At 36.3% G+C, this 25,384-nt stretch overlaps 3 protein-coding genes across 7 annotated transcripts in view; 2 read left to right on the top strand and 1 right to left on the bottom strand.

Moving 5' to 3' along the window:
• mtgo (miles to go) overlaps nt 1–6,309 on the top strand; it is a 219,763-nt gene extending 213,454 nt beyond the window's left edge. For all 5 annotated transcript variants that reach the window (XM_019043998.2, XM_019044000.2, XM_072302238.1 and 2 more), the window contains one exon: nt 402–6,309. In XM_019043998.2, coding sequence (XP_018899543.2) covers nt 402–512 — 111 coding nt within the window. In that variant the 3' untranslated portion in view covers nt 513–6,309. The remainder of the gene's footprint in view (nt 1–401) is intronic.
• rt (Protein O-mannosyltransferase rt) lies at nt 5,583–23,328 on the bottom strand. Its single transcript, XM_019043995.2, has 6 exons — nt 22,880–23,328; nt 16,404–16,552; nt 15,252–15,376; nt 13,666–13,842; nt 12,337–12,511; nt 5,583–11,882 (listed from the first exon to the last, which is right to left on the bottom strand). Exons 1-6 carry the CDS (start codon nt 23,045–23,047, stop codon nt 10,280–10,282), a joined length of 2,397 nt encoding a protein of 798 aa, XP_018899540.2. The 5' UTR covers nt 23,048–23,328; the 3' UTR covers nt 5,583–10,279.
• Nucleotides 23,329–23,464: 136 nt separating this feature from the next.
• On the top strand, nt 23,465–25,143 carry Sf3b6 (splicing factor 3b subunit 6). Its single transcript, XM_019043996.2, has one exon. The coding sequence runs from the start codon at nt 23,638–23,640 to the stop codon at nt 24,010–24,012; it is 375 nt and encodes a 124-aa protein (XP_018899541.1). The 5' UTR covers nt 23,465–23,637; the 3' UTR covers nt 24,013–25,143.
• The last annotated feature ends 241 nt before the right edge of the window (nt 25,144–25,384 follow it).

The following is a 25,384-nucleotide window of genomic DNA, read 5'->3' as shown; positions in this document are numbered from 1 at the left end:
TAATTTTGCGCACCGCTCTTGGTACATTCCTCTTCTTCGCTAGAGAAGATCCAAAATAATGGGAGCTCAAAGACTCCAAACGTTTTTACCTGCTGCCTGATCAGTTTTTTACTGGCAGTTTGTTCATTTGATCGTTTTGTACATTCTTTTAATTTTTCTGATTATTACTTGCAAAAATTTTGTCTGAATTTTTATATCTGTTTTAACGTTCTGATAATTCATCAAATAATAATGATGAGAAAAGCAAAGAGGAATGCTTCACCCAAGGATTTTCATTTTACAAGAGGCTAATAGGCACAACTTTAGTTTTTGGGTCTTATTTTAATGAATGCTGTTCAAAGAAAATTTGGCTGTTGAGTTTGTCACTAGAAGTGTACTAATGATGGATCATGTTTTGGCAGGTGAACGTTAGGCATCATCTGAGTGATCAGCAATGGGCCCTGATAATTTTGAGCGGTTTCCTCGTCTTTGCTGTAGTCGTAGCGTGTATTGTCCAGCAGATCATCTACTGAAACGAAAGTCAGAACGGCCAGCACCAAACGCTCGAGCCGTTTGCGAAAAGCCTTCTGCAAGCACTCCCTCTTGCATACATCAAGAATGAAGATGTTCTGCGTCTTGTCAGTTGGAAACGAGATTTGATTGGATTTGATCTGTGAATATCCAGCTTGATATCTGTCTTTCTCTTTATAGTTAATTTGAATTTTTTCCTCTTTGTACATAGAAAATGAATATATATTGTTATTTATCGTATCTTCCCATTGATCGATTAAACTGTGTGATAGGTCTTGTTTTCATGTTTTTAATTATTTTAATGAATAAGTCTATGTTAAATGAGTTTAAATTATATATATGATGAAAGGAAAAAAGTAAAGAAAATAAAATAAACCTATGGTATGCTTTCCCTCTTTTTGTTTATCGTGATTTTTTTTTCTTTTTTTTTAAGACTGTATCCAGCCTGTCGTATACTTTTTCAAATGTTTTCGTGGCCTTTGATTAAACAATTAGAATTACGCTATATTTGTACGGAGATTGAAGTTAATTAAAAGAATATATTGTTACAAGATGTTACTGAATTATATCTGAATTTTCTATTATGTTTCTTTTTAAAAATTAATTATTGTGTTTAACTGTAGTTGAGTACTATCATATTTTATCATTTTATTATATTTTTTAAATGAGTCTCCACTCCCACGCCAACAATGAATTTCTGTCAGTGTAACTGGCCTCTATTGTAAGTGTATCGCGTATTTTGCGCAATTTGCGTGTTTCCAATGTCATGACCTGTATCGCTCGTTATTTTTCTTACTCGTGTCATGTACAATTATATTTTTTCCCGTTAACTTGTGAAACTCGAGCTCTTCACTCGAAACTCAATCAAGTCACTCGGAAAGTCATTGTTAAATCTTTCTTTTTTGAATCTGAATGATTGCAAATTTTATTTTTATTTTGTTGCTCATAGGTACCTAGGCTTTCAATATTTACTGTGCAATAACCTCTATCATCCCTCCCCCTCTCCCCTCATTTTGCTAATGAAGCTATTTCCACACAGCGATTCCAAAATTCATGCATTTTTAATTTGTTCATTCCCTGTCCGTTTTACGCTTTCGTGTTCTTTTATCTCCCACTTTTATGATGCAAATTTTCAACTCTTCAGGATGCAAGTATTATTCCCTCGCTTCTATTTGCCCGCGTGAAAATGCCCAACTTCTAGAAAAATCACTCGAGAAGAATTTTCTTTCATAAATTCATACGCTTTTAAGAATGTAATTACCAAATAGTATTTTTTTACCCTGAATTCTGTCGTGTATCACCTTTAATGTAACCAATTTTTTTTTAAAAAAAAAATAAAGAATAAAATGAATAAGTAGGAAAATAACGATGAGTAAAATATGAAACAATCTGAAACATAATTTTGAAGTCAATCGACCAATTCTGCTCCCCGTATAAATTGAATTGAATCGGCATTCCAAATTGTGATACTTGCATGCTACTTTCTATATAATCGGCTCTCTACCGAGGAGCCACCCAGAATCTGTATTGTTGTTTTATCTTTGTGTCTTTTTATCTTGTCCTATAGTCCATGTCGATTAGTCTTCCTTCAAATGTAGAAATTCTAAACTCAGTCTCACCGCTTTTCATCATAATCAACTTCAGACATGCCAGAACTGCTTTCAATGTTACATTCCTAATTTCTCGTAGTCGAACTTTTAACCGCTGCGTTTTTACCGTATTAATAGTGAATTTGAAATGGAGTCTTAACCTTAATGGAGTTTTAATGATATAGAGGACGGAACTTGAAACTGAGCTGTTGAGCTCTAACCACTAATTTCTTTTCATGTTAAGGTTGATTTTATTGACAAAATTGAGATCAGATCATTTTAATTCTTGTGGGAGTGGCTACAGCATAGAGTGCAATTAATGTTCGCTAAACAGTTACGGATTTTCCCGGCCGAACAAACCAGCCCTTCAGGGACAAATCTGATATTAATTTGGAAATAAAATTTGCCCATTATAATTTAATTGTTCCCTCAAAAAATTTCTTGCATAACTAAATCCTCCAAGTAGCTGTAAAAAACTTATAAACTTTGCTCAGCTAGTATCCTCTAACACAGGATGCACAACTGAGGGACCTGTAATCTCTTCATTTTAATTAGTCTCTGAGAAGAAAGAAATAGAATTTTCTTGAGGAAACACCCTTACTTTTGTACCGTTGCGTTGTCTTTACCAAATTTCTCACTAGATTGTGGGAAAGTTTTACCTCAACCTCTCATTGTCATTGTATGCCTTATGTTCAATCTGTCATTCTCATTAAGCCACATGTAACGCACCAGAACTTCACTTTAATGAGAGTGTTAACTGCAGGGATCTTTTTCATTGTTTCTTTTTAACCTTTGAGCACTTAATCAGACTACCAAAATCTATTCAACATTAATCCATTCATTAGCCCATGGGCTCTTACGTGTCAAGTCTTAAGTGTTTGTAATCAGTATATTGTTTTAGAATGGTTTCATTAATTTCATGTAACTTATTCATTTTTCGGAATCCATTTGGGTCATTTGAAAGAGGCGTGGATTAAACTGATGTCATTTATAAATAATTTTATTTAAAACTAGTTTTGTCGCTGGTGCTTAACTCATCAACAGGAAGGATCCAGCCCTTGCAGTAGAACAAAAAGAATCCAAATTCTAGTCATTGTAGAAGAGCACAGTAAAATTTTTGTCGAATTTCTTAATATGTTCCCTTGTGGTGTAATCTTACAATCAGAAAGGTATGTAGCACCATTCGGTCTCTCAAACAGTCGTAATGTCAAAGCATCCGACCATGAAATTGTATCAAAGTTATTGTGGTCAGTAATAACTACCTATAAATTATGCAAATTCTTTCTCCAATCGTAAAACTTAAAGGTGAAGTGCTGGACAGACGTTCAAAGTGAAGCCCCAAAGTGATGGCTGTTCAAGTATTACGCATCATCGATGTCAAAGGCCGGGGGAGCGGCCTGCTCACCTTTGGAGGTAATCGATGATATCACTTGGCCAAACAGCCATAACTTTGGAACTTCACTTTGAACGTCTATCCAGGCCTGAACCGAAGTGAGATGTGCTACTCAACAATTGAATCAAACCAAAATAAATGAAAAATTGAAGTCATTCCCTGCTTCAATATATCATTGCAATACATTACGCAGAGTTCTTTTTTTCATCGATTTTGCCAAGCTTTACTTTCAACTGACACACCCTTCCCTGAAACCATTCGAGTTCTTACAGCTTTTATTCCAATCTGGAAGGTTCAGAGGAGATTGTGGAACTTTTTATTTTGGTTCGTCAATCTGCTTCGCTCCATCGAACCGCAAATGTTTAGAACTGAGTTAAATATGGTGCATTGAACTAGTTTAGCGAAAGTTTGATTATGATTCGACCGTTTGGATAGGGCTGAAGTCTTTTTCTGCATTTTTCTCTTTGTTAGCTATCAGCCTGAAAAGCGAAGGTTTTGGTGATTTGGTTCAGTGAAAGGTTTGATTTCTGGTTAACATACGTCTTGACCTACTATCAACTATGAAGGTATCAGTGAGATCAATCCAAATTTCTAGCTCTTTTCCCCCCTTTTCTTTCCCTTCATCCCAGGAATGAGAAATGCTAACTTTTCTACTGTTAATTTTCTTAATTGTTGACCACCATGGTTTTTCCCATTGCATAGCCCATAGTGGAAGGCAATCATTGCTAAAATACACCTGATGGGAATCTCATTAGAATCATGGTAGAGATGATCGTCGAGGCTTGTCATTAAGTGTTAGTAAATAGATCTAAAAAGTCACACAACCAAGACGTATGATAACGGAGATCGAGGTTCCAATATGACTTGAATTGTAACTGATTGTCAAGCGTTCAGATGAAACTAATCTATCTGGCTTAGTGGGTATATCTCTTTTCGCAAAAGCAAAGCACCTGTAACTATTGCTGTTGTTATTTTATAATCTTTTATCAACGTATGAACTATTATTTTTATTATTATCGCAATTACTGTATGGTTTTCTTTATGTAAGCTTTCTTGGTTCTTGTAGCTATGTACCGATCGTGCCTAATTGCCTGGTTTTTTCCTAAAGTTGGATGAAAATCCAAAACCCTAACCTCAAAATAAATTCCGCATCCCTGAGGATAATTTTTGAAACGATTCCAGGAACTTCGGCTAAAGTTTAGGCTTGGTCAACATACAGAGATAGAAATTTGGTGTATGTATTGATCACTATTATTTACCAGTTTTATCTCCTTCTCTCCCCCCCCCCTCCCAGGACTGAAAAATGTTCCTAATTATAGAGAATCAGAAAATTTGATGGAAGGTAACCCTCAACAAACAGACCAGCAATTTACTCTTGGTTGAATTCCACCATCGGCTCTATTGATAAGCTAATTCGAGTGTTTCAAACTATTTTTGTCTCATTGAAATAAAATTAAATGATTTTTCTCGGATTTCTTTTTTGCCATTTCTTAACCGTTGAACCAAAAACTCGAAAATCATTACTTGGTGAATTTTATGATAATCTTAAATTTTAAGTGGACGGAACTGTTCAAAACTGTTCTGGTCATTTATGGCTCTGGTTATTTTTACCTCTGTCATTCGTCCAGCTTCATTCACATCATTGTCCGAGGCAATTCAAAGTACAGAGCTACAAACCACTATTCCTGCACATCTCTGCATTAAATTTTGCTTATTACTTTTTGCTTACCTGATAAGTTGAGACTATTTTTGCCAAGCAGGTTAAACACTTATATTTGTGCAGCAGTATTTTTTAATTGTAATGAATCTAGTAATATTTCGTTCATCCATTTTCGTTACTTTGATAATTTGGGTCGAAATTTGCAAGGTGTGCAAAGGCTATATGATAACGTTGTAACTTCAAGATCGTGGGGTTTGTATTCATGTGAACTTTAAGGGGAAAAGTCAGAATAAGAGCCTGAGTAATTCCAATGGAAACGGGAAAGCCATTACAACAGGGTAAACAGAATAAGCTTTTATCGAAGTTTTGAGTTTTTACAAGTACTCTGTGGAATGTCAAAACATAATTTTACTGTCAAAAATTGTATTCGTCCTCAATAATCGTTTAAATTTTCACCTCAATTTTTTTTTTTTTCAAATGAAGATTTTGAAATATGGTTCCTAGGATATTGAATTTAGCGTCAAATTTCGCTCTGCCACAAAAGTAGCTTGGATGATGAGTTTGCCTGCTTTGGAATGTATCGTATATTTCAATTCAATGAAAACTAAAGTGGTCATGGGGTAAATTATAGTCAATTATAGCTTGAAATCTGTTCCGTTGAACTGTAAACTATATACTCTCAGAAAGTTTAATATTCAAGTTTTTAAATTCTACATAAGTTAATTATTTTAATCATTCAAAATATCATAATTTTATTTGCTATTATTTTTATTTTTTCATTTTACATATTTTAGTTATTTATCAAATTCTTTCCAAGTCTTTGTTTTCTTTGCGGACATTTAACTCATTGACCATTGATGGATAACTCCTGTATATAATCCGAAAGTAATATTTTTATTATTAATATAGATTATTATTTATTTTATTTTTTATTTATTTTTTTTTTATTTTTTTATATAGTTTATTTTAACTTGAATTCAACTTCAAATAGATAATTTATCAAGATTTCTGTTATTGTTATATCTAGATAAAATTTAAAAAAAGGAAAAAAAATGATAAAAATTAAAATTTACTTATTATATTTACACTCAAAACTCAATGTACAATGAAATTAAATCAATGGACATTTTAAATAAATGAATATTCATTTTTCAGAACTGAGGTCATGATTTATTTTCTCACCCTTACCCGCTTTTTTTTGTATCTTCACTTTTAACTGCAACTAGTTCCACCATCAGAGGTTCAGAGTGCAGAAAAGTGATATTCTTCAAACTTTATAGTAAAAGCCTCATGAGCAATATTTACTTGATTTTCATGAAAGTGAATGCAGCGACTGTGATGTTTCATAGTGACCTGTTGCCTTGCCTTGTCAAAATGCCTCCTTTGGACGAAAATGAACTACACTCTAGTTGACATGTAAAGTCAAGTGTGTATATTTTCATATTGTATTGCCATGTTTAAAAATCTTCAATTATGCTTTATTTTCTTCAAGGAAAACTAATCAAAATGTCGAGTACATTCTCACAAAATTTGAAGTTTCAGTGTTGCTTAGTTTTCACACTTCTATTTAAGAAATAAAATATCTGAAAAAATTAGGCGATGTCTGCTGTAGTCAGGTTGATCGAAATTGAATCCATTCGGAGAGAAAATACTAGAGAGAAGAAGGAAGAAAATCAAAACCATTCTTAAAAAATCATTTTTTTTTTTATTATTTTATTCAGTTCAGTAAAATATCTCTGATAACAATGATTTCAGTGAAAAATAAAGGAGAAATAGTTTCTGAAAATCAAGAAAAAATTTAAGTAGAGAAAAAGCATAGCTTTCTAAAAGATGGCAAAATTATTCAAGGAAAACTGATGATGCTGCACTTTTTGGACTAAAATTTATGGACTTTCCTTGGAACTTTCTTGACTTGGTTCCAAGGGACGTCTAAAAATTCTGGCTGATGTGTTGATTGACAGCAACATTTCAAGTTATGGTTCATAAGAGTGATTCTATGGGTTCATATCAAAGGGGATTTTTGATATAGATGAATCAAAGTTCTGTTAATTATGAAAAAAAAAAAAAAAAACCCTGTGAGGGAGGTAAAAATACAACAGAAAGGTCCAAGATGTGCCTTTTTTCAGCCAAAGATTCTTGACACAAAGCCAATGAATAGCTTTAATAGCTTTATTCTGGAGCCGTGGGAAGTCAGGGATTGTTTTCATTTAATGGACTCTCAGCTGGGCGCTGCCTATGTCAGAATGGTTTCTGTGGGAGGTTAGTAAACTCTGGCTCAGCTAACGCTACCTCTGATACGAATTAAGGGTCTTAAAAATTATTTTCAGAACAGAATGTTACACACTTTGCAATCAGAATAAGATGAAACGGCCCACTGTAATATTAATCATTTTAACATTTTCAGCTACAGATAAACAAACAAAGAAAAAAATAAAACTATGATAAAATTCAACTCCTCAAGGTGGAACCATTCTTTCACTATATATGAATCAACTGATAAGATTGCTAAAGGTGGAATAGAATTTGATCATTTCTGAAAGATCATAAATCAATACCGTCAAAAATAAAATGACGTGTAAGGTATGATTCCATTCTCCATGAGCATTACAACAGAGGGGGTCTAGCTCATTGTGAAATTCTGATTTTCAGAAAGAGATCAAATTGTAATGCAATTTCAGCTCATTGACTGATGGTTCACGAAAAAGTAGTACCACCTTGAGATCAAAAACGTTACATACATTTCAACAGGTACCCGAGGAGAAGAGTTCAATAAATAATATAATTTTTAAAACATAAACCATACTTAGAAATACCTATGGCTTTAAGATCACGTATATACAATGAGATAAACCATAATTTCTGGATTTTCTGATGTGAAAATCGAAGTAAGTAGCTACAAGAAATAGTCAAACATCTCAGATCTAATATTTCAAGGCGTGAAACTGTTATTAACGTCTTAAATAGCTGTGCCTTGGGTCCTAAAAACTTTCCTCAATCAATAGAGGCCAGTTTTATGATCTGAACTATCTGAAGTCAGGACTGAAATATATACTATTGTCAATATTAAACTGTATCGATGGTGAAAGTACCAAATTGTATAACTCGATTCACTGATGTCACGAAGCAAATTTTGCATTTTACTTTTCCGAGGAAGGCCTGATCATCGTTTTTGCTTGACTTTTCTTCGTCCTTTCGATAATATTCTCTGAAAATATTGTGCAAAAAAGTCCATCAGTTTTTTCTTGAAAACATAAAATAAGAGCGGAAATTTTCAAAAACCGTAATCAAAATCCATGTCTTGTATTTTCACCATCGAAATGTGACCATTTACAGGTAACGGGACCTTAGTTTCCAACAACAAATGTTTCAGAGAGCAGTTTTTGTTGAATTAAGTCAAAATATTGGTATTCCCGTTAATCTTCGAAAAAATTCTCTGGCATCCCGAAGAGGAAGTTGCCGTTAGACTACATAGTTTATTTTAATGCCAATCAAGAATGTAGAAATTCATTAAATTCCGACAGTTATGAGCTCTTTGCAGGGAATATTTATCTTTTTTCTTGAAGAAATATTTTTGGTACACATTAGTTGCAGCTATGTTGCAGCAATAATTTTTAAATATGCTTAGAACTGCTTACCAAGAACTAACCCAACTATCAAAAGAAATCAAGGAGTTTAAAGTTAAGCATACCAATTGTGTTCGAAAGGTCATGGATTTTCTAATAATTATTGATGTAGTGGGTATTTTCAATTTTTATACGAGCTGAGAGATTTTAATTAGTGCAACTGAGTCCAGTACATTATGCAATACAGTGATAAAAGAATTGATTTAAGCACAATTATCCTAAGATTCCTGAGCGGCTCTTAAGAAGCCAAACTTTGCATTTCAAGCCAGTCAATGAAGGCTTTCTTAACTTCAAGTCCATTTTTAGAGTGCTCCTTTTCCTTCCGACAATAACAAATGAGACTCGATGCAGATTTTAACTAAAACTAAATACATGCTGCACTAGCCTAACCAAAAAATGTCTACAACAGCAATTTTATTGCTGGCTTAAAAATCAGTCTTGATGAAGAAAGTCCTGATAATGTCATTTCTTATAATTACTTAATCAACACTCCTTTGCATAAATTTATACCAAATTAAAGTCTGGGAGGAATGATTCCATGATAATTCGATGATAACAATAGGCTTGATTTTAAAGTAGATATAACTCGAATAACTTAAGTAGATACAGAGAAAAATGTGCACTTAAAAACAAAATAAAGGTTTCAACGAAATATAATCACAGCATAAAATTGTCAATGCTCTTCTTGGAGAGTTAAGTATACCAAGTTAAAGCTCATTATATAGTCTGAAAATCGGAAAGTTGTTTAAAATCAGGAAAGTCGTTTGATTTCCGAAAACAACGTTTCTCAAATCATTTGTTCTAATTGCCAGCCCTCAATTGTGGTCAGGTACTTTTTTAAATGTCACAAAGAATAAGTAAACTGTAAACGTATTTCAAATTGTTGCTCATCATTAACAATTAGTTCACCTTAAAATGAAAAATTCAGGACAGTTACAAAGCAATACAGTGGAATCCTACTCACTTTACAAAAAGAGGAGCTGAAAATCTTTGCTTTGCTGCCTAGCAGCCACGTTGCATTCACAGTTTGGTTTGATCTGACCTCAAGACATAATGATGGAACGATGGAGTAAAAAAGATGAGTTGTGATCGAATAAGTACTTACGACATTTAAGACAGAAAGAGGAAAACATGAAATTCAAAATGCACCTAAAATTTTGAAATGTTGAGCTGCAAGATACATGAGTGGCAAGAGGAGGCACCGGTACTATTTAATGTTTTACAGTGATAATTCACGACAGGACAAAATGAGGGCTTTGTCAAAATTAAGTTCCAGCAACGTCATTCCAAAATCTACAGGAACAGGGAGCTTTGCTTTCAGAAATGACTGGAGGAACAGAGAATACAGTGATCTAATTTGTAAATAGTTCCAAAAATTTCTGAGAGAGGAACCTAACAAAATAAAACTTTTATTAAGTAGCTCTAGTGTTAACGAAGTAATGTGGCCTTGATGGCACATTGTAAATATTACTGAAAGCTTAGTGAAAGCATCAATGACGCTGAATTACCACCCAGAGAAGGGCAGCGCATCAATTTGAAAATCACAAGCAGGAAATGCACATACTTTCATGACAGAAAGATTGGATAGATGACTGCCATAAGAAAATGGCAGGAACTTTCGGAATGAATAGAAAATAAATACCAGCCATAGACAAACTAAAATATAATAAATAAATGACACTATCCTAACTAAATTGATTTTGGTGTAAAGCTTAAGTAGACAATCAATGTGTTCAACCATTGCGGCTGTGAGCAAAATTTTGAACACGAGGGCTGGGAAATAGTGATGTAAGAACAATGTGCGTTCTGCAAAGAAAAATGGGAGGTAATGCAAGCTGTAACCCAAAACGCAAAACTTGCCGATGTCAACAAAGTGATCCCATACCTCCTGTGGCAGATCATAGCAAAGCCTGCGTCGCCGTAAGAGGTAAATCGTGAAAAGGCCTGCATACATCAGTAATGAAATCACTCCTGACCGCCAGATGATTCGATTCCCAATTAAGTAAATTTGGTTCTCTTCAGAAGTTGAACTTAGCCAATAGGCAATGCCTCGGGACATGAGAGGCCACTCAATTGGCTCTGAGCTAAAAATGTGGTCTTTGACATTTTCCAGGTGAGAGAAAAACATTTTGTACTGAAGCTCCACAAATTTCTGCCAGAATGACATTGTCGTCGCTGTGAGTGGAATCATTTCAGCACTCAACAAATTCTTTTCTCGTAACTTTTCATCATCTGTTTTCGTGTAGCGGTGTTCTTCAACGTTCCAGATGGTATCTCGCTGTTGGACATCCTTATCTGCAACCACTTCATACTGAAAGAACGCCCAGTCCGGCAACTGTTTTCCACTGAATTTCAATGCTTGACTTGAGTTGACATGCACAAGTCGCACTTGTGACTGAATTGTGTGCCATTCGTTGTCCGTACTTCCCGGGTCTGACAACTCGACTCGCCACAAATTCTGGGCTGGCATTGAGACATTGTAATCAATGTAGCAAGACACCTCTTGATTCTGCGGTGACATGGGAGCTGCTACATCATGGGAATTTAGTGCTCGACTGGTGATCCCATGGATTAACTGGATAACATCACCATGCTTGATAACATCGATTGGTTGCGATACAACTAAGTTTGACTTGTTTGGGCGTTTCACAATCCACCAGTTATTGACATCCTTGAACGTATAGCAAGTGACTTGTTGTTGGTGTGAGCTCCCGCGTTTATCTGGGTAGCGTAGGGGGTAGACAAGCTGGTGTGAGTGCAACCAGCAGAGCTTCCCATGCGTGTGTCGGAGTGTGATCTGCGATCCATGCGCGATTTTCAGAGGCTGGCCTTTAGTGATGGAGGCAAGACCACCTTCAAGACTAGCTTGGAAAGCAGATGTCATAATAGAATCATGAGGACCTGCTTTGTTGAGAACTGTCAAATGGACGTAGAATATGGAGAGATATATAAGCACAGGAACTAAACAGACCATGAGAATGCGGGCGACAGCTCCCAAGAATGCTTTTACATCAGAGATGAGTTTGTTACCGAGGACCTTGTCCCAGTAGTCTACAGATATGATGATCATTGCTAGACACCAGGAGAACCAACCAGCAAGCTTCACACTGTGGCAACACACAAAAACTTAGGATTAGACGGTTTGACTAATAAAAACATGAACACAGAAAGTGGTGAAGACCAGAGATTGGGATTTGATCAAATTATGGAAATAAAACAAAAGGAGTCAACAAATTTAAAAAGACCATTAAACGTTTTTACTCTTATATTTATCACAATAAATACTAAGAGAGTTTTGCCTTGTGGTATTGATTTTTAATGATCTCAATTTTTCAATGATGAGATGACATTCAGAGAACTACAGCATACAACTTGGATGGCATTTTAGTGGCCAAAAAGTGACACTACATTTCTCCAAAAGTACCTAATTTTTACAAGAGCCAAAACACCATTCTTCCTAACCATCTAAGGTAAACAGGGTTTAAAATCAGAGACAGAAATAATATTCTTTAAGATTCTATTTTTAAGACATACACAAGAACAAATCAACTGCTAACTCACCAGAAGCTGAACGTCAGGAAAACTGAAGCCAAGAAAAGCCAAGCCCACCATTCTAGTGAATATGACTCGGACTTGAGCTTACGGAACTTTTGCAAACACAGCAGTCCAAATAAAGAAAAGAAGAGTAAAATTGACTCCATCAAGACAAAGCGAGACTGTGTCAAAAGAGCATTATCTGGAAGAATGAGAAATGATCATTTCATTAGGGATAAGACAGATAAAAAATTACATGGGATTAGTGAAAGAAAACATTGCAGTGCCACAACTGGTCTTTTTCCAAATATATTAAGCACGAAAAATAAGACAAGATGCTCATTAAACTTTCATAGTTTAAATTGCCACCGATTCAAGGCCAAGAGCATTAGAGATTCCTTTTCATTATACTGAAAATCGAGAGAGAAACGTCCACTAATTCTCATGAAAAAGTTATATAGAAAAAAATTCAAGCTTTAAGAATGTTTTAACGACCAAGAAGTGGTTGATGCTTTTATTTCTTATCAAGGCCTGAGGGAGCACTTCAGTCCTCTGGAGATTAGCTGCAGTTTCAGGGTCTCCCATTCTTTCCGAGGGGGTTTTTGCGGATTGGTTTTCTAGGCAGCTCTGTCTTGGTCGAGATTTTGACATTTTCGGACGGATACTCTCTCTTTCTTCATTCTTGCTCACTAGATAGAACTTCCTAGGCCCTGCTTAGTTAAAATGAATTGTTGATGTAAGGTGCTTAGGCTTTCTCATTGATTTTCTTTTCCTTCATATTCTTCTATTCGGCTTGATTTCGCTGATACATGGGGCTTATCTATTGCATTCTTTGCTGCTATGAGACTAGATTCTATTCGAACACTGGAAATAACTTTCCCTCGAAATCTTGATTGTTTCTCTGAGTTCATTATTTAAAGTCTAAAGCTTAGCAACGCTGCCGCAGGAGGAGGGCAAAATACTTTTCACAGGCATGAAAATTTAGGAGGTGTCACACCTCACACCACGAAACGACCTATTAAAAATGAAGATTAGTCCAAAGCAAGGGTGAGGAAGGAGGTGTTGAAGTTGTCATTCATGAGCCAGTTTTCCTATTTTACCCCTAAAAATCACAAAATTGTGATTGTTTCTTCAAGGAATTCGATAACTTATTTGATTTTTTTTACTATAAATCATTTTAAGGTATCCTGCTGACTTGAATCTTTTATGTACAGTCAAACTTCATTCAACTTGGATTTCCATGCACTGTAAGGTGATATCAAGTCTCAATCTTGACACTCTGTTCCTTGACAAAGTAATGCTGAAAGTCATGCTGTATTCTACGTCTCCCAGAAGTTTTTGAGGAAAATCACTCACCACACAGAAAGAGAAAAGCAGCTATGAGTGCTGTCCACTGGCTGGAGCCCATTTCTAACATAAAATGATAGGCTGTTGGCACCAGAAGACTACCACACAATGCAGGTATGAATCTCAGAGCCACCACTGGAACATTCTCCGAGTACTCACTTGCTATGTGCTCAAATTTGTATTTACCTAAAAAATCATGCATAATGAACAGTTACTATATCTGTGTAGTTACAAAATTTTTCATTTTTTTCAAAAAGACTATGGGTCCTATGATATAATCTAACATTGTGTCTTGCATAATAGAGCCATGTCATTTCAAGACATACTATTTCATTTTTACAACCTGTTGTACTAATTCTGCTGAACGCTCATCATTTAACCTTATTATTACAGAAAAGAGGTTATTATCACTTTGCTGGCGGAGCAGGTTATTCAACATCGCCAGGCTTGATGAAAGAAAGTCGAGAAAAGAGGTTTGAGTGATTGAGTTCTTTCAAACTTCACAATTCAATTAGAATAAAGACATACATCTTTCATTTGAGTCAAGGTTATGAAAAAATGTCTGGAGAAAGTCATAGACTAACTGATTAAATAGTCAGTTGAATACACTTTAGGAGGATTGTGACTACCTACATTTTTACTCCCTCTTATGAATAAGTTTCTGAAATGATATTTAAGTTGCACATTGTCTGGTCACTCTGAGAGGCAAAAATGAAAATAAATAAATAAATCCAGCACCGTTAATGATGAAATCATTTTCCTGGTATTCTATAAACTCAAAACACTCATATCGTATTATCACTGATGACGATTTTATCATTATGCTCCTTTGATGAAACTTTTTTTAATTTTGATCTGACAAATTGCAAAACCAATTAGCTGATTTTTTACAGGAGAGAGACTTCCTAATTACTATTTTAAAGGAGTCTCTCTTCCTGGATTTGATATGAAAAGAACAATTTCAAAATTTTGTGAAGGATAGACTTAAAAATATTGGGCAGTAGTTCTCTCATTACTTTCAGTGTTCTTACTTTATGAAAGAACCCTGCCTAGAATACCAAGAGATTTGGCGCCAACTAAACTTTGTTTTTATTTGGAATGATGTCCTTTTCAACTTCCTGAGAACGATGAACTTCACAGATCAAACTTTTTAAGAGGCAATTTGAAGAAAAGGAGGACTGAAAAGTGAATTTTTAGCATTTTTCAGTACAATGTTGTGATTGATGATGAGAGTAATGAGGAGAGGCTTTTCTCCCTCCGACAAAAAGAATGAAATTCTTCCGAAAATTGATGGCGGTGTAGTATATACATTTTCAGCGGTAGTCTCTCAGTTCTGGAAGAAAACGCGTGCGAAATTTTTGACATAATCTTTATTCAGCCCTGCTTTCCTTGACGTAGGCGCATACAAAGTTCAATTTTAAAACCTCATTATGCTCGGTAGGTTGAAAAGAACAACATACCAAATAATAACGGAATTTAGCCAGCGTCAAATTTTATGGTTTTCCACACAGGGTCTTCTGGTTTAATTTTTCCTTGTAATTCAGAAAAAAAACTTGACTGCAAAAAAATTCATGAAAATCAATCTGAACGCATACCATCAAAGCCTGCCAGGTAAGCGGCCGCTGAAATCAGTTGCTTCCCAAAGGGCGGCTGTGAGTCGAAGAAAAAGGTTCTCTTCATGTAAAGTCCTACATATTTGCCGTAGTGAAGCTCATCAAATCTGGAATGAAAAAAAAGAGCAATGCCAGATTTTGATTAATTAGATGCAAAGCTACAGATTAATGAACCCTTTAGGTGTTGAAAATGCAAAATAATCGAACAGTCAGAAGGAGAGGTCGTTCGTCAAACTGAGAACCCATAAAACACTATCTAACCTAATCAAACCAGAATCAGTCTAACTACATCGGACATTGCCTAATTTACTCTCATGCTTTTTAAACTTTTAAGACGGAAAACCAAGTGTCACCAAAATTTGAAATTTTGTAATATATTCTATATAATGTAGGATATATTTGCAGAAAGTTTAACTGTATTTTTTACAATTCTTTTCTAATATAGGAAATTTAGGAATTATATATTTAAAAGTGAAAAAATATACGGCCTTGTGACATCATGTGGCACTGTGGCAGCATCTGCCATTTAAAAACACACATATATATTATATATATATACATTCTTTTTTTAGCAGAATAAATTATTTTGTCACAGCTTCTTAAATAATTGTTCAATATAGAAACCAAGAATATTTTGGTGTTTAGATCACTCGGCAATTTCCATTCATACCAAGATGAAATTCATCTTTCAGATACCTGCAAATTCGCTTTGACAACAGGGCTTGTTTCTAAATAAAAAGTTGATGAAGTTATTTTGAAAGAAGGAAAGAAATCTCCCGGAGGTTCTCAAGTTATAAGAAAAGAAAGAATCGCTTAAGCCATTACCTATGGTGAATGATTAGCTTGCTTTTTGTGGGTTGATGAACCTTGTGCATGAAAAAAAAGTATTGGGTAACGCCAGAGGTAAGGCTAGCTTAGGTTGGGATGGAGTGGACATGCATTGCACAGACACAATTTTTCTAAAGAGAATACCCGTAGCTGCACCAATGGTGTTAAACTCTTGTCAAGTATCATTGGTAGAAATTGTGCCTCTCTTCAGAAATGCAAACCTTATTTGATTTCACTGAACATGAATTGGGTAAATCGATGAGAATTTAAAAAAAAAAAAAAATCTGTGAAAAATGATTTACTTACACGATAGCATTTGGTTGAGACAAGCGATAAAACCTTGTACAGGCTGCAATCACAAAAAGTAAAAGGGAGACAATGTCGACCTCCATGTTGATGATGCCTTTCCTCTTATCGGTTTTTGGAGACATTTTTGCATATGCAACTCCATTGGGCTGAAATCAAAGAGGCAAGGGTAAAATTAAAACGAAAATAATTTATACTTAAACTGAGAACACCAACCTGAGATTAACACTACAAAATAAAATTTTTTCAGCACACCTGAGAACCAACGGCTAATTAAACTAAGCGAGGCAGGCTTTTGTACATACCGACACGAAGAGAGGTCCAAAAACTTGCTGAATTTTCTTAAAAATCATCGTGGGATTTGAGTTACAGGACTCAAAGACACTGACTAAGTAAATAGATTCTTGAAACAATCTACATTAAGTTGACACTGACTAAGTAAATAGATTCTTGAAACAATCTACATTAAGTTGCAGGAAGATAACTGTGGCCGCGAGGGTAGAATGCGCACGAGAGGGGTCAAACTTTTTTAGAAGAAAACGGTCAAAATGGTCAAAATTAGTGGCTAACGAGAAGCCCTACCATCCGACGTCCATGTCTATCTCACTTATTTCGGGACAGAATACTGAATTGATGCACTTAGGTGGTATGTGAGCATGCTTCATTTGTGTGGGAGGGAAGAATGAAAGAGAGATAATGGTGCCCCGAATTGCCAAAATCGGATAATGATGAGGAAAACCCAGAGAGAAAAACCCCGAGGAAGGGTAAACCCGTGCGGAGAGCAAGTGAATTACGAGTTGCACTGTTCGTAATCTGCCACCGCGACTGCAAGTACTTTTGCTAAATCTCTCTTCCTCGTTTGATTTAAGGGCGCAAGCGTTGCACTTTGCATCGGGCAAAAATCGGAAAAAAAACATAGAAAGGAAAATCGACAATTTTCGCCGAGTGAGTTAGTAGGACACGAGGAAACTCAAAATTCAAATCACCATTGAAGACGCTCGCTCTATTTAGATAACATGAGAAACAGCGTCTAAGATACTATTCACACAAGGCCAGGATCCGAATCTCCAACTCTGAGCAAGAGGGAAAAGTTGAGAAAATACAAACTGCCGTGACGAGCACCATTCGAATCGATTCAGTTTTTCATACTACAAGCAATTTTACTTCCGACGCGATGGAGAAATGAGTGTCCCGATTTTTTTAAAAAAAACTCTGACTTAAAGTAAAGCTGAGAGGATGCCCCATATGCGCATTGCACAACTAATCGGATTTTTCCTATCTTCAATAGTTTTGAAGTGAGGGGTAAACATGCAAGACTTTTGGGATGACCCTCGTACAAAGGCATTCGAACGCCTTGTCTCCACGGGATGTTTCAAGACGGATGTTGAACGAGATTTTCTCGTTACACTTCCTTGAAGAATCGCTCCTTAAAATTTAATATGTGACGGAATGAACATTAGAAATTCCCAGTTTCGGTAAACAATAGCATTTCTGACCTCTCCCACAAGCTCTTTCCGATGTGCCGATGTGCGCCGCCGATGAAGCGGTAAGCGATGAGTGTGCGGAGAGTCAAAACGCCTTCATTTTCGAGCGTATGCAACACGGACATCCGTAAAGCTCGAATAGTTGCATCTACGCGTTACGATACACTTCGTTTTAAGTTGTCGCATGTGAATCAACTGAGGGCGCTTTGATTATTTCCCTCACACCTCAATTTAATTCTAATGTTGCCTATTGTGCCGAAGAAGTAAATTATTCCTGATTTTTATCGCAACATTTTCAATTTCCCCAAAAATGCATTTATCGTTAAATTTTCTCTCAACAATCCCGTCCCTCAAAATTTTGAAAAAAAAATTTAGGTACCAAGCCGCGCACGATTTGTAAAGTTCCTTATAAACCTACCGTAACGAGTCACCCTTTTTTTCATTCTTGAATTTGAAAAGAAAAGGACGGCCACTGCACTCCAATCACCTCAAAAGCAAAACTTTTCGCTTTGGGGTTTTGCACTTTTGGATTTATGCGCTTTCGGGATTCTATCGGGACATCGAGGGTCTAAGAAGTCTACTCAACTTTTCTCGTACCTAAAAATTCCTATTGTATTAGATACTTCTCCATTTCTCATTCTACGGCGATTCCCTATTTCCCCCTTTTTTTCTTTTTTTTTTAAAATATTGTTTAAGACGGAAAGACCTCCTCCACCCGCCTCACTCTCCACCCCTCAGAAACTAATGATTGCATAGGTGAGACTAATACAGCGGTGATAATGTACAGTTCAGAGCATTATTGCCGTGCTGAGGAGAAACACCGTATGAACATTCGAGAATTGTTAAATTTTCCCGGATAAAACATGTATTTTTGGGGGAAATATATTCATATTTTAACTTGAAATTTTCAGATATATTAGATAGAATTGCGAACAATATTGTCTAAAAAATTCGAAGAAAAATATTCAAAATTTTCCCAGTACACCCGGTTTTTATTGATAGAAATTAGGCGACGCGCGGACGTTTGAAGGCTCATACGGCGTTTTTCTTTAGCACGTGCCTACCATTCAGAGACGTTGTAGCGAAATTTTGTAGAAGATCAAAAGCCACCGTTGAAACCGTTCAGTTTTGAAGTTCCCTCCTCGTTACTTAACGAGAACTTTCGATGTGTATGCCATGCTACACAAAAGAAAATAAGAGGGAGATAAGAATTCTCACAAGTTTCTATTGTTACGTAAGAGGCGAATACTTATTCACTTTTTTCCTTTTCTTTAATTGTTGTGGACTATTGTGAGTGGGGATTATGAAAGTTTAAGACTTTTACTCTTAGTTTCAGAAAGCGTCGGATTGAGGTGACAACTCAACACAGCTGTAGTTCATGATTTTTCTATAATGATATCCGATTAACTGACTATCATTTCGGGGTTTTCGGGGATCGTCCATAAATATTGAACCTACTAGTTCTAGAACGACTTAAATTTTAAAAGATCGTTCGGTTGGGAAGTCGGTGGCTGATGCTGAAAATGTTTGCACTGAATTCCTTGAGGTCAAAAAACATCATAATAATCTTGGGCTCCATTCTTAATTTTGAGCAGTCCTTGAGGTTTAGATTGAGACTGGTCGCGGTGTCCACGCAAATTTCACAGCAGTTGATTGGGAACATTAAAGATTCCACAATTTTCACCTCAATCGCGGAAAATACGCCGATTTAATATCGATGCGAGCATAATTTTCATGAGCGTCGTAAATTCAGAAAAGAGAAAAGCTATGGATCTTTTTCAATTTCGCGTGATACCACATACCTACTACAGAGTTCGAATTGCTTGCTTCAATTTCGACTGTTAAAAAGTGAGAAACAGCGAAATTTCCATCTCAACGTCGCGCGTAATGCGTTTTTTCTCTCGCAATTTTGCAAGAAAAAATAGGAAGTTAGGCGAGAGTCAACGCAATATCGCGGAAAATACGCGACTGATCCAGACATGGCCGGATTTACTTACTTGCGGCCCATGGGCCGCCCCCTTCTCATTCGTTTTGAAACATCAATAAAAACCATCAAGTGAACGTGCCGGAGGGGAGGGGTTCATAAGACGCGTTTACTCGTGTTGGACACATTTTTTGCGAGAGCCCTGTCAACACTATGCTAGCAAAAGTTCACGGAACTTGGCGCGATAGTTAAGTTCCGTAAACCTATCTCTATGTGGAAAATGCCTTCCATTTGTATGAAATGAACGAAAAAATAATGACAGAACAAACATAGATGTAGTTTAGTAATTTTAACTTCCGCCGCCGCGCCGCGCTGACCGCTCCGTGTTTGACGCAATGCATGAAGTATTCATGCAGTCTTGTAGGCGCTATGCGTTTCCCGCCGCCCGCTGCTGACCACAGCGACCGCATTGTCTTAGACGCAATTTGTGAAGTATTCATGCAGTCTTGTAGGCGCTAATACGTGTTACATGCCGACCGCCACGCCGCGCCGCGGGTTTCTCCGTTGCATCTCAAGTTCTCGTCATCATTGCTCTCTGCGCCGCGCCGTTCCAGACCAAATTCCGTGTTCGGTTTCTCTCTTAGTCTTAACTCGACTAATTAAAGGTGCTGTCTACTGTATCACAGAAAGACGAAAAAATTAGAGATACACTCTCAGGTAATTAGAGATTTTCTTACCTTTTGTTTGTAATTTTTTTCTCCGATTCCGAATTTTCTTTATAGCTACATTTAAAACAACTGGAAAATTTGCCGCCCCCTAAATTTGCCGCCATGGGCCGCGGCCCATGTGGCCACCCCCTAAATCCAGCCCTGGATCCAGAGGTTTTGTAGGTTGCATCGTAAAGTCAGATCGGAGAAAATCTAAAAATCTCCTTCAATTTCGCGTGATACCACATACCTACTCCGGAGTTCGAATAGTTGCACGCTTCAATTCCGACTGTTAGAGAGTGGGAAATTGCGCGATTTTCATCTCGATATCGCGAGAAACACGCGATATTTCCAACAGATTCCTAAGTCCTAAGAAATTACGCACTTTCCATCTCAGTATCAATTTTGCAAGAACAATGAGAAATTCGCGAGAACCACCGCAATATCGCGGCAAAAACGAGGGTGTTTCAGGAGTTCTATAATATGATTAAAAATTACACATCATTTGCCTCGACATCGCGGCGTACACGCAAATTTTACAGCGGTTGATGAAGAACATTAAAGACCCAAAATTTTCCCTCAATCGCGGAATATACGCGAATTTAATATACTCAGATGCGATCATCTGTTTCATGAGCGTTTTAATGTAAAGTCTAATGGGAGAAAAGCTATAAATCTCCTTCAATTTCGCGTGATACCACATACCTACTCCGGAGTTCGAATAGTTGCTCGCTTCTGATTTCTTGTGTTCTTACAAAACCGCTGAAAAACTTGCATGTTTCCCGCAATACTGAGGTGATTTTTGCATAGATTCTTAATTTCTTAATTTAATTAAGTATGAAAAAATCGCGCATTTCCTGCGATACTGATTGTGCGATAAAAATCGCGTAATTTCTTAAGATTTATTGCCTTGTTTTTACTGAACACGTAAAAAAATCGTAAGTTGTGGAAAGACGATAAAAACAGGGTCATAGGATCTTCCACTTCTCAGGGTCCTTAAACACTTTGCATTATCTTCCTGCAACCTTCAATTAAATTTCATCCAGTCAGAGGATATTGGAAAGGTCCTAAAACTGCCAATAGCAGAGAAATCTTCAAGTCTTTCCCCAATTTTGGAACGATAAATTCATCAGAAGTGGAGGCAAGAGATAAGACTCAGATCGATCAGAATTAACCAACCAGCGTTCCTCTCTCTACGAACAATTGGAAATTTCCTGCAAAATCGAATTGTTAAGGTTGCCCGTGGCAATTTACTAGTATAGCTGATCATTATGCGGACTGATACAAAAGCACGCAACATTGTCTCCCAAAAAAGTTTACCTCCTATCCCTATTTTTTGGGTTTTTGCACGGAATCAGGGTCCTTTTCACATTTTCAAGTGCAAGCTCCAATATGTGATCAAGCATTTAAGCACGCCTGGAGGAGATTTCACTTAAGGAGAATCCAGAGTTCCACTGGGGATAATTCAAGATTAGAGATAGCGCCACCACTAAGAATTTCACTTTCCTTTGACCATTACTGAAATAATATTGTTCAAATTACAAAAAGCAGATCTACAGGGTATAGATTATTTTTTGCTTGATTTTTTGAGCTAAAAATATTGGCAATCAGAATTACAAGCATAGAGAAAGTACGGCTGAAACTTTCAGCTCAGCGGCATTGGCCAAGGGAGCAACCGAATACCTCATGTTCTGTCTCTCTCTCTCTCTCCTATTGCCTTGATGGGAATTACTTTCCCCCATAGTTACAACTTTACTTTTGGGAATTTTAAGAAGATTTTGTTACTGAGTATTCCTCAAGTACGTTGCTATGTCCCTTGGATCCCCAATCTTGAATATGAATTGCGGTTTTTATTAATTTAGCAAATATATATCTACTGCTATTCTGAGCAGCGCAACATGGTGGCCAAATCGCGAAGTTCGAAGCCTGGTTTCACCTTAGATTTGCTTTCAGAATAAGCGTCTTGATCGGGATCGTATCCAACCCATATCAAGTTGAATAGAATCCATTACAGATTACTCTTACCTACTTCTTTGCTGTAGCGGCAGGATAGGGAATTCCCGACAGCAAAAGAGGAAAAGTAATCTGAAACGTGCTCCTAAGTATACATGTTATGACTGTGTTCAAACTAAGGCTTTCCATACATAGTTACAGATTCAGATAGCAAAATTTGGATTTGACCTATCTTGAAACGTTTGTAAAAACGCAGCTACTATGATGTCCCCAGCATAAAGGTGTTCTGCGGCAAATATTCACCTCCTTCCATACTTCTGGGCTTGGAATGTTGCATGCAAATAATAGGGGCATTATTAATAGACTTAATGATAATTGGTTGGACAGATTTACAATTCATGTTATTACCTTGGTCTTGTGAACATTATTTGGAACCTCAGCTGCTGTGTTTTGGTCATCTACAGAGGACTGTATTTTCTTCGGATGATCTCCTTCATCTTCAGACAAAGTCTTTGATGCTTTCGTCGGTTTGGAGCCGTTTTTCATTCCCTTTTTTCCTTTCACCATTTCTTTCATGATTTCAATTCCTGTCAATGGAGATTCACGGTGTTTTCAGTAGATCTTTTCATGAATCATTCAGTGGAAAGTGGTCAATGGCTCTTAGGTATGATGTGTGGATAACGGCACTTTCTACGCACGGACATGTCAGCTATTTTCGGGTTCACGTAAAACACACAATTGAGCGAATAGGAAACAATTAAAACACTTAAATAAGGAAACACTAACTGTGAGAAAGTTAAGTAGTTGAGCGCCGTAATTTTGAGCTATTTCGATAACTCACACGAACCACACGAACTGAAATATTCAGAGAGAAAATAAACAAAAAATTCTAAAATATTTGTGCAGCAATTTGGCATCAGACACAAACGGAATGCCGGAAAGACAGCGTTCACCAAAAGCATCGGTCCTAACCTCTCAAACCTAAAAAATACAAACACAAACACAACTAGAATTTAAATTTTGGGAATATCAATATTTTTTTCGCTCAGTGGAAGTGTTTAATAATTAAAAGTCGACAATAGTTTTTCTATTAGACCTTAAAATTGTGCTCAGTTTTGATTGTTCGATTTTCCACACTAATTTCATCCTCAACACATTTTGTCAAGATGGCGATGATGCAAAGAAGAGCCAGTGTTCGACTTCCACCAGAGGTAAATAGAGTTTTGTACATCAGGAATCTACCTTACAAAATTACTGCGGAAGAAATGTATGATATTTTTGGAAAGTATGGAGCCATTCGACAAATCCGAGTGGGATCGACCCCGGACACAAGGGGGACAGCGTTCGTCGTGTATGAAGATATCTTTGATGCGAAGAATGCTTGTGATCACTTATCTGGTTTCAATGTCTGCAATCGATACCTTGTAGTCCTGTATTATCAATCAAACAAAGCTTTTAAGAAGGTAGATGTTGACAAGAAGAAAGAAGAAATTGAAAAAGTGAAAACCAAATACGGCATTAACCTGGACAGTGGAAAGTGAGCACAACATGAAGTATGAATGCAGCAACGTACTTGTATTTCAAATGCGTGCTGAAATTTGTCAGATCTCAGTAAAAGGTTCATGTTACAATGTAATTGAAACCATCATCATCATGTAAGTGGTGAAAGTCGCAACACACGTATCTTAATTGCAACCTTCAAAATATGCTATTTCCTTACATAATGAAATATCAATGCATGTTATTGCACGAAATTTTTCTCAGTATTCTCTTTACCAAATGCACAAAATCAGTGAAAAATTGAAGAATCGAGACCTTTCGTTTTTCTTGATCACCTCAATTCTGACCAGAAATCTTCAATGTAACGAATCAAGATTCGTGTATCGCGACTTTCATCACAAACATAAAGACTCTAATAGATACGTCATGACTCTCATGTCCCAAAATAACCTCAACGTTTTGTTAGACACTCAGTAACTGGAAACTCTTAAAGTCAATTTACTTTATTTGTAATGAACTGGATAATTACCTTTACGCAGTCTTTAGCCTATTTCAATTCAAAATGACAATGATTGTATTAGCAGAATTCCTGTCTCATTCCAATATATTAGACTTAAATTATAATGAATCATGACACTTACCTTTTTAGTATTTTGGGAGTGTAATGTAATCATCATTCAAATGTATGATCCAATCGGCGGAGGAGAATTTTGGATGCTATACGGTTATAATATTTGAATTTTGAAAAGAGATATCCCAGCGAATCCAATATATCATTGCCCTTCCAAGAATCTTTGTTTTCAGTGCTCTACTTGTAGTATTCTCCTTTATTAATTATCCCTTTGAAAACATCCCTCTCATTTTCTCTGTAAAGTGAGTAGTTTCTCTCACCTTTACAAAACAAATGAAAAGAATCAGGATTCATCACGTCCAACACTACCTCTCCATGTGGGCGTTTCGTAATTTGAAAAGAAGCTCTATAACAATTGAGAAACTCTTTACTTATTTGGTCAATCGAATCATGTTACCATTATAAGTGATTTTCACCCAGATGTAATGTCGCGTCAAATTTTTTCCAGTTGGTGTAGAAGAGGTATGAAGACCATACCCATTACTTTATTGATGTACATTTTTGTAAATTCTTTTTAATAAATAAATTAAAATCCAAATAATCTTTAAATGCTTATATTTCTCTCCCCCTCCTCCCAAATAGAAAACATTTATGGTTATTTTAATCAAAAGTAAGTGAACTTTTGTGAGAGACTGGTCGGAATTTCTTGCACTGTTCTTCATTTCCAGCAAAGGTAATAATGACTACGCTTGTTTATTTATTGACAAATATTTTGCCTCAATTTTTACGTGAAATCCACACCAACAAAAAAAAAGCTCACATCAAAAATTTTGTTTGATTCC

Source organism: Bemisia tabaci, chromosome 7 (assembly GCF_918797505.1).
Source record: "Bemisia tabaci chromosome 7, PGI_BMITA_v3".
Lineage (NCBI taxonomy): Eukaryota > Metazoa > Arthropoda > Insecta > Hemiptera > Aleyrodidae > Bemisia > Bemisia tabaci.
Note: the sequence above shows the minus strand (reverse complement) of the source record. Positions and strands in the feature narration are given on the sequence as shown.

What these genes read in the sequence shown, in the direction of transcription:
- rt (XM_019043995.2), bottom strand. Translation starts at nt 23,047, where the DNA reads ATGAAAGAAATGGTGAAAGGAAAAAAGGGAATGAAAAACGGCTCCAAA. An exon ending in TCTCAACCAAATGCTATCGT is followed by an intron (nt 15,377 to 16,403) that starts GTAAGTAAATCA and finishes TTTTCATTCCAG; the next exon opens with ATTTGATGAGCTTCACTACG. An exon ending in TTCCTGACGTTCAGCTTCTG is followed by an intron (nt 11,883 to 12,336) that starts GTGAGTTAGCAG and finishes GTGTTGCCACAG; the next exon opens with TGTGAAGCTTGCTGGTTGGT.
- Sf3b6 (XM_019043996.2), top strand. Translation starts at nt 23,638, where the DNA reads ATGGCGATGATGCAAAGAAGAGCCAGTGTTCGACTTCCACCAGAGGTA.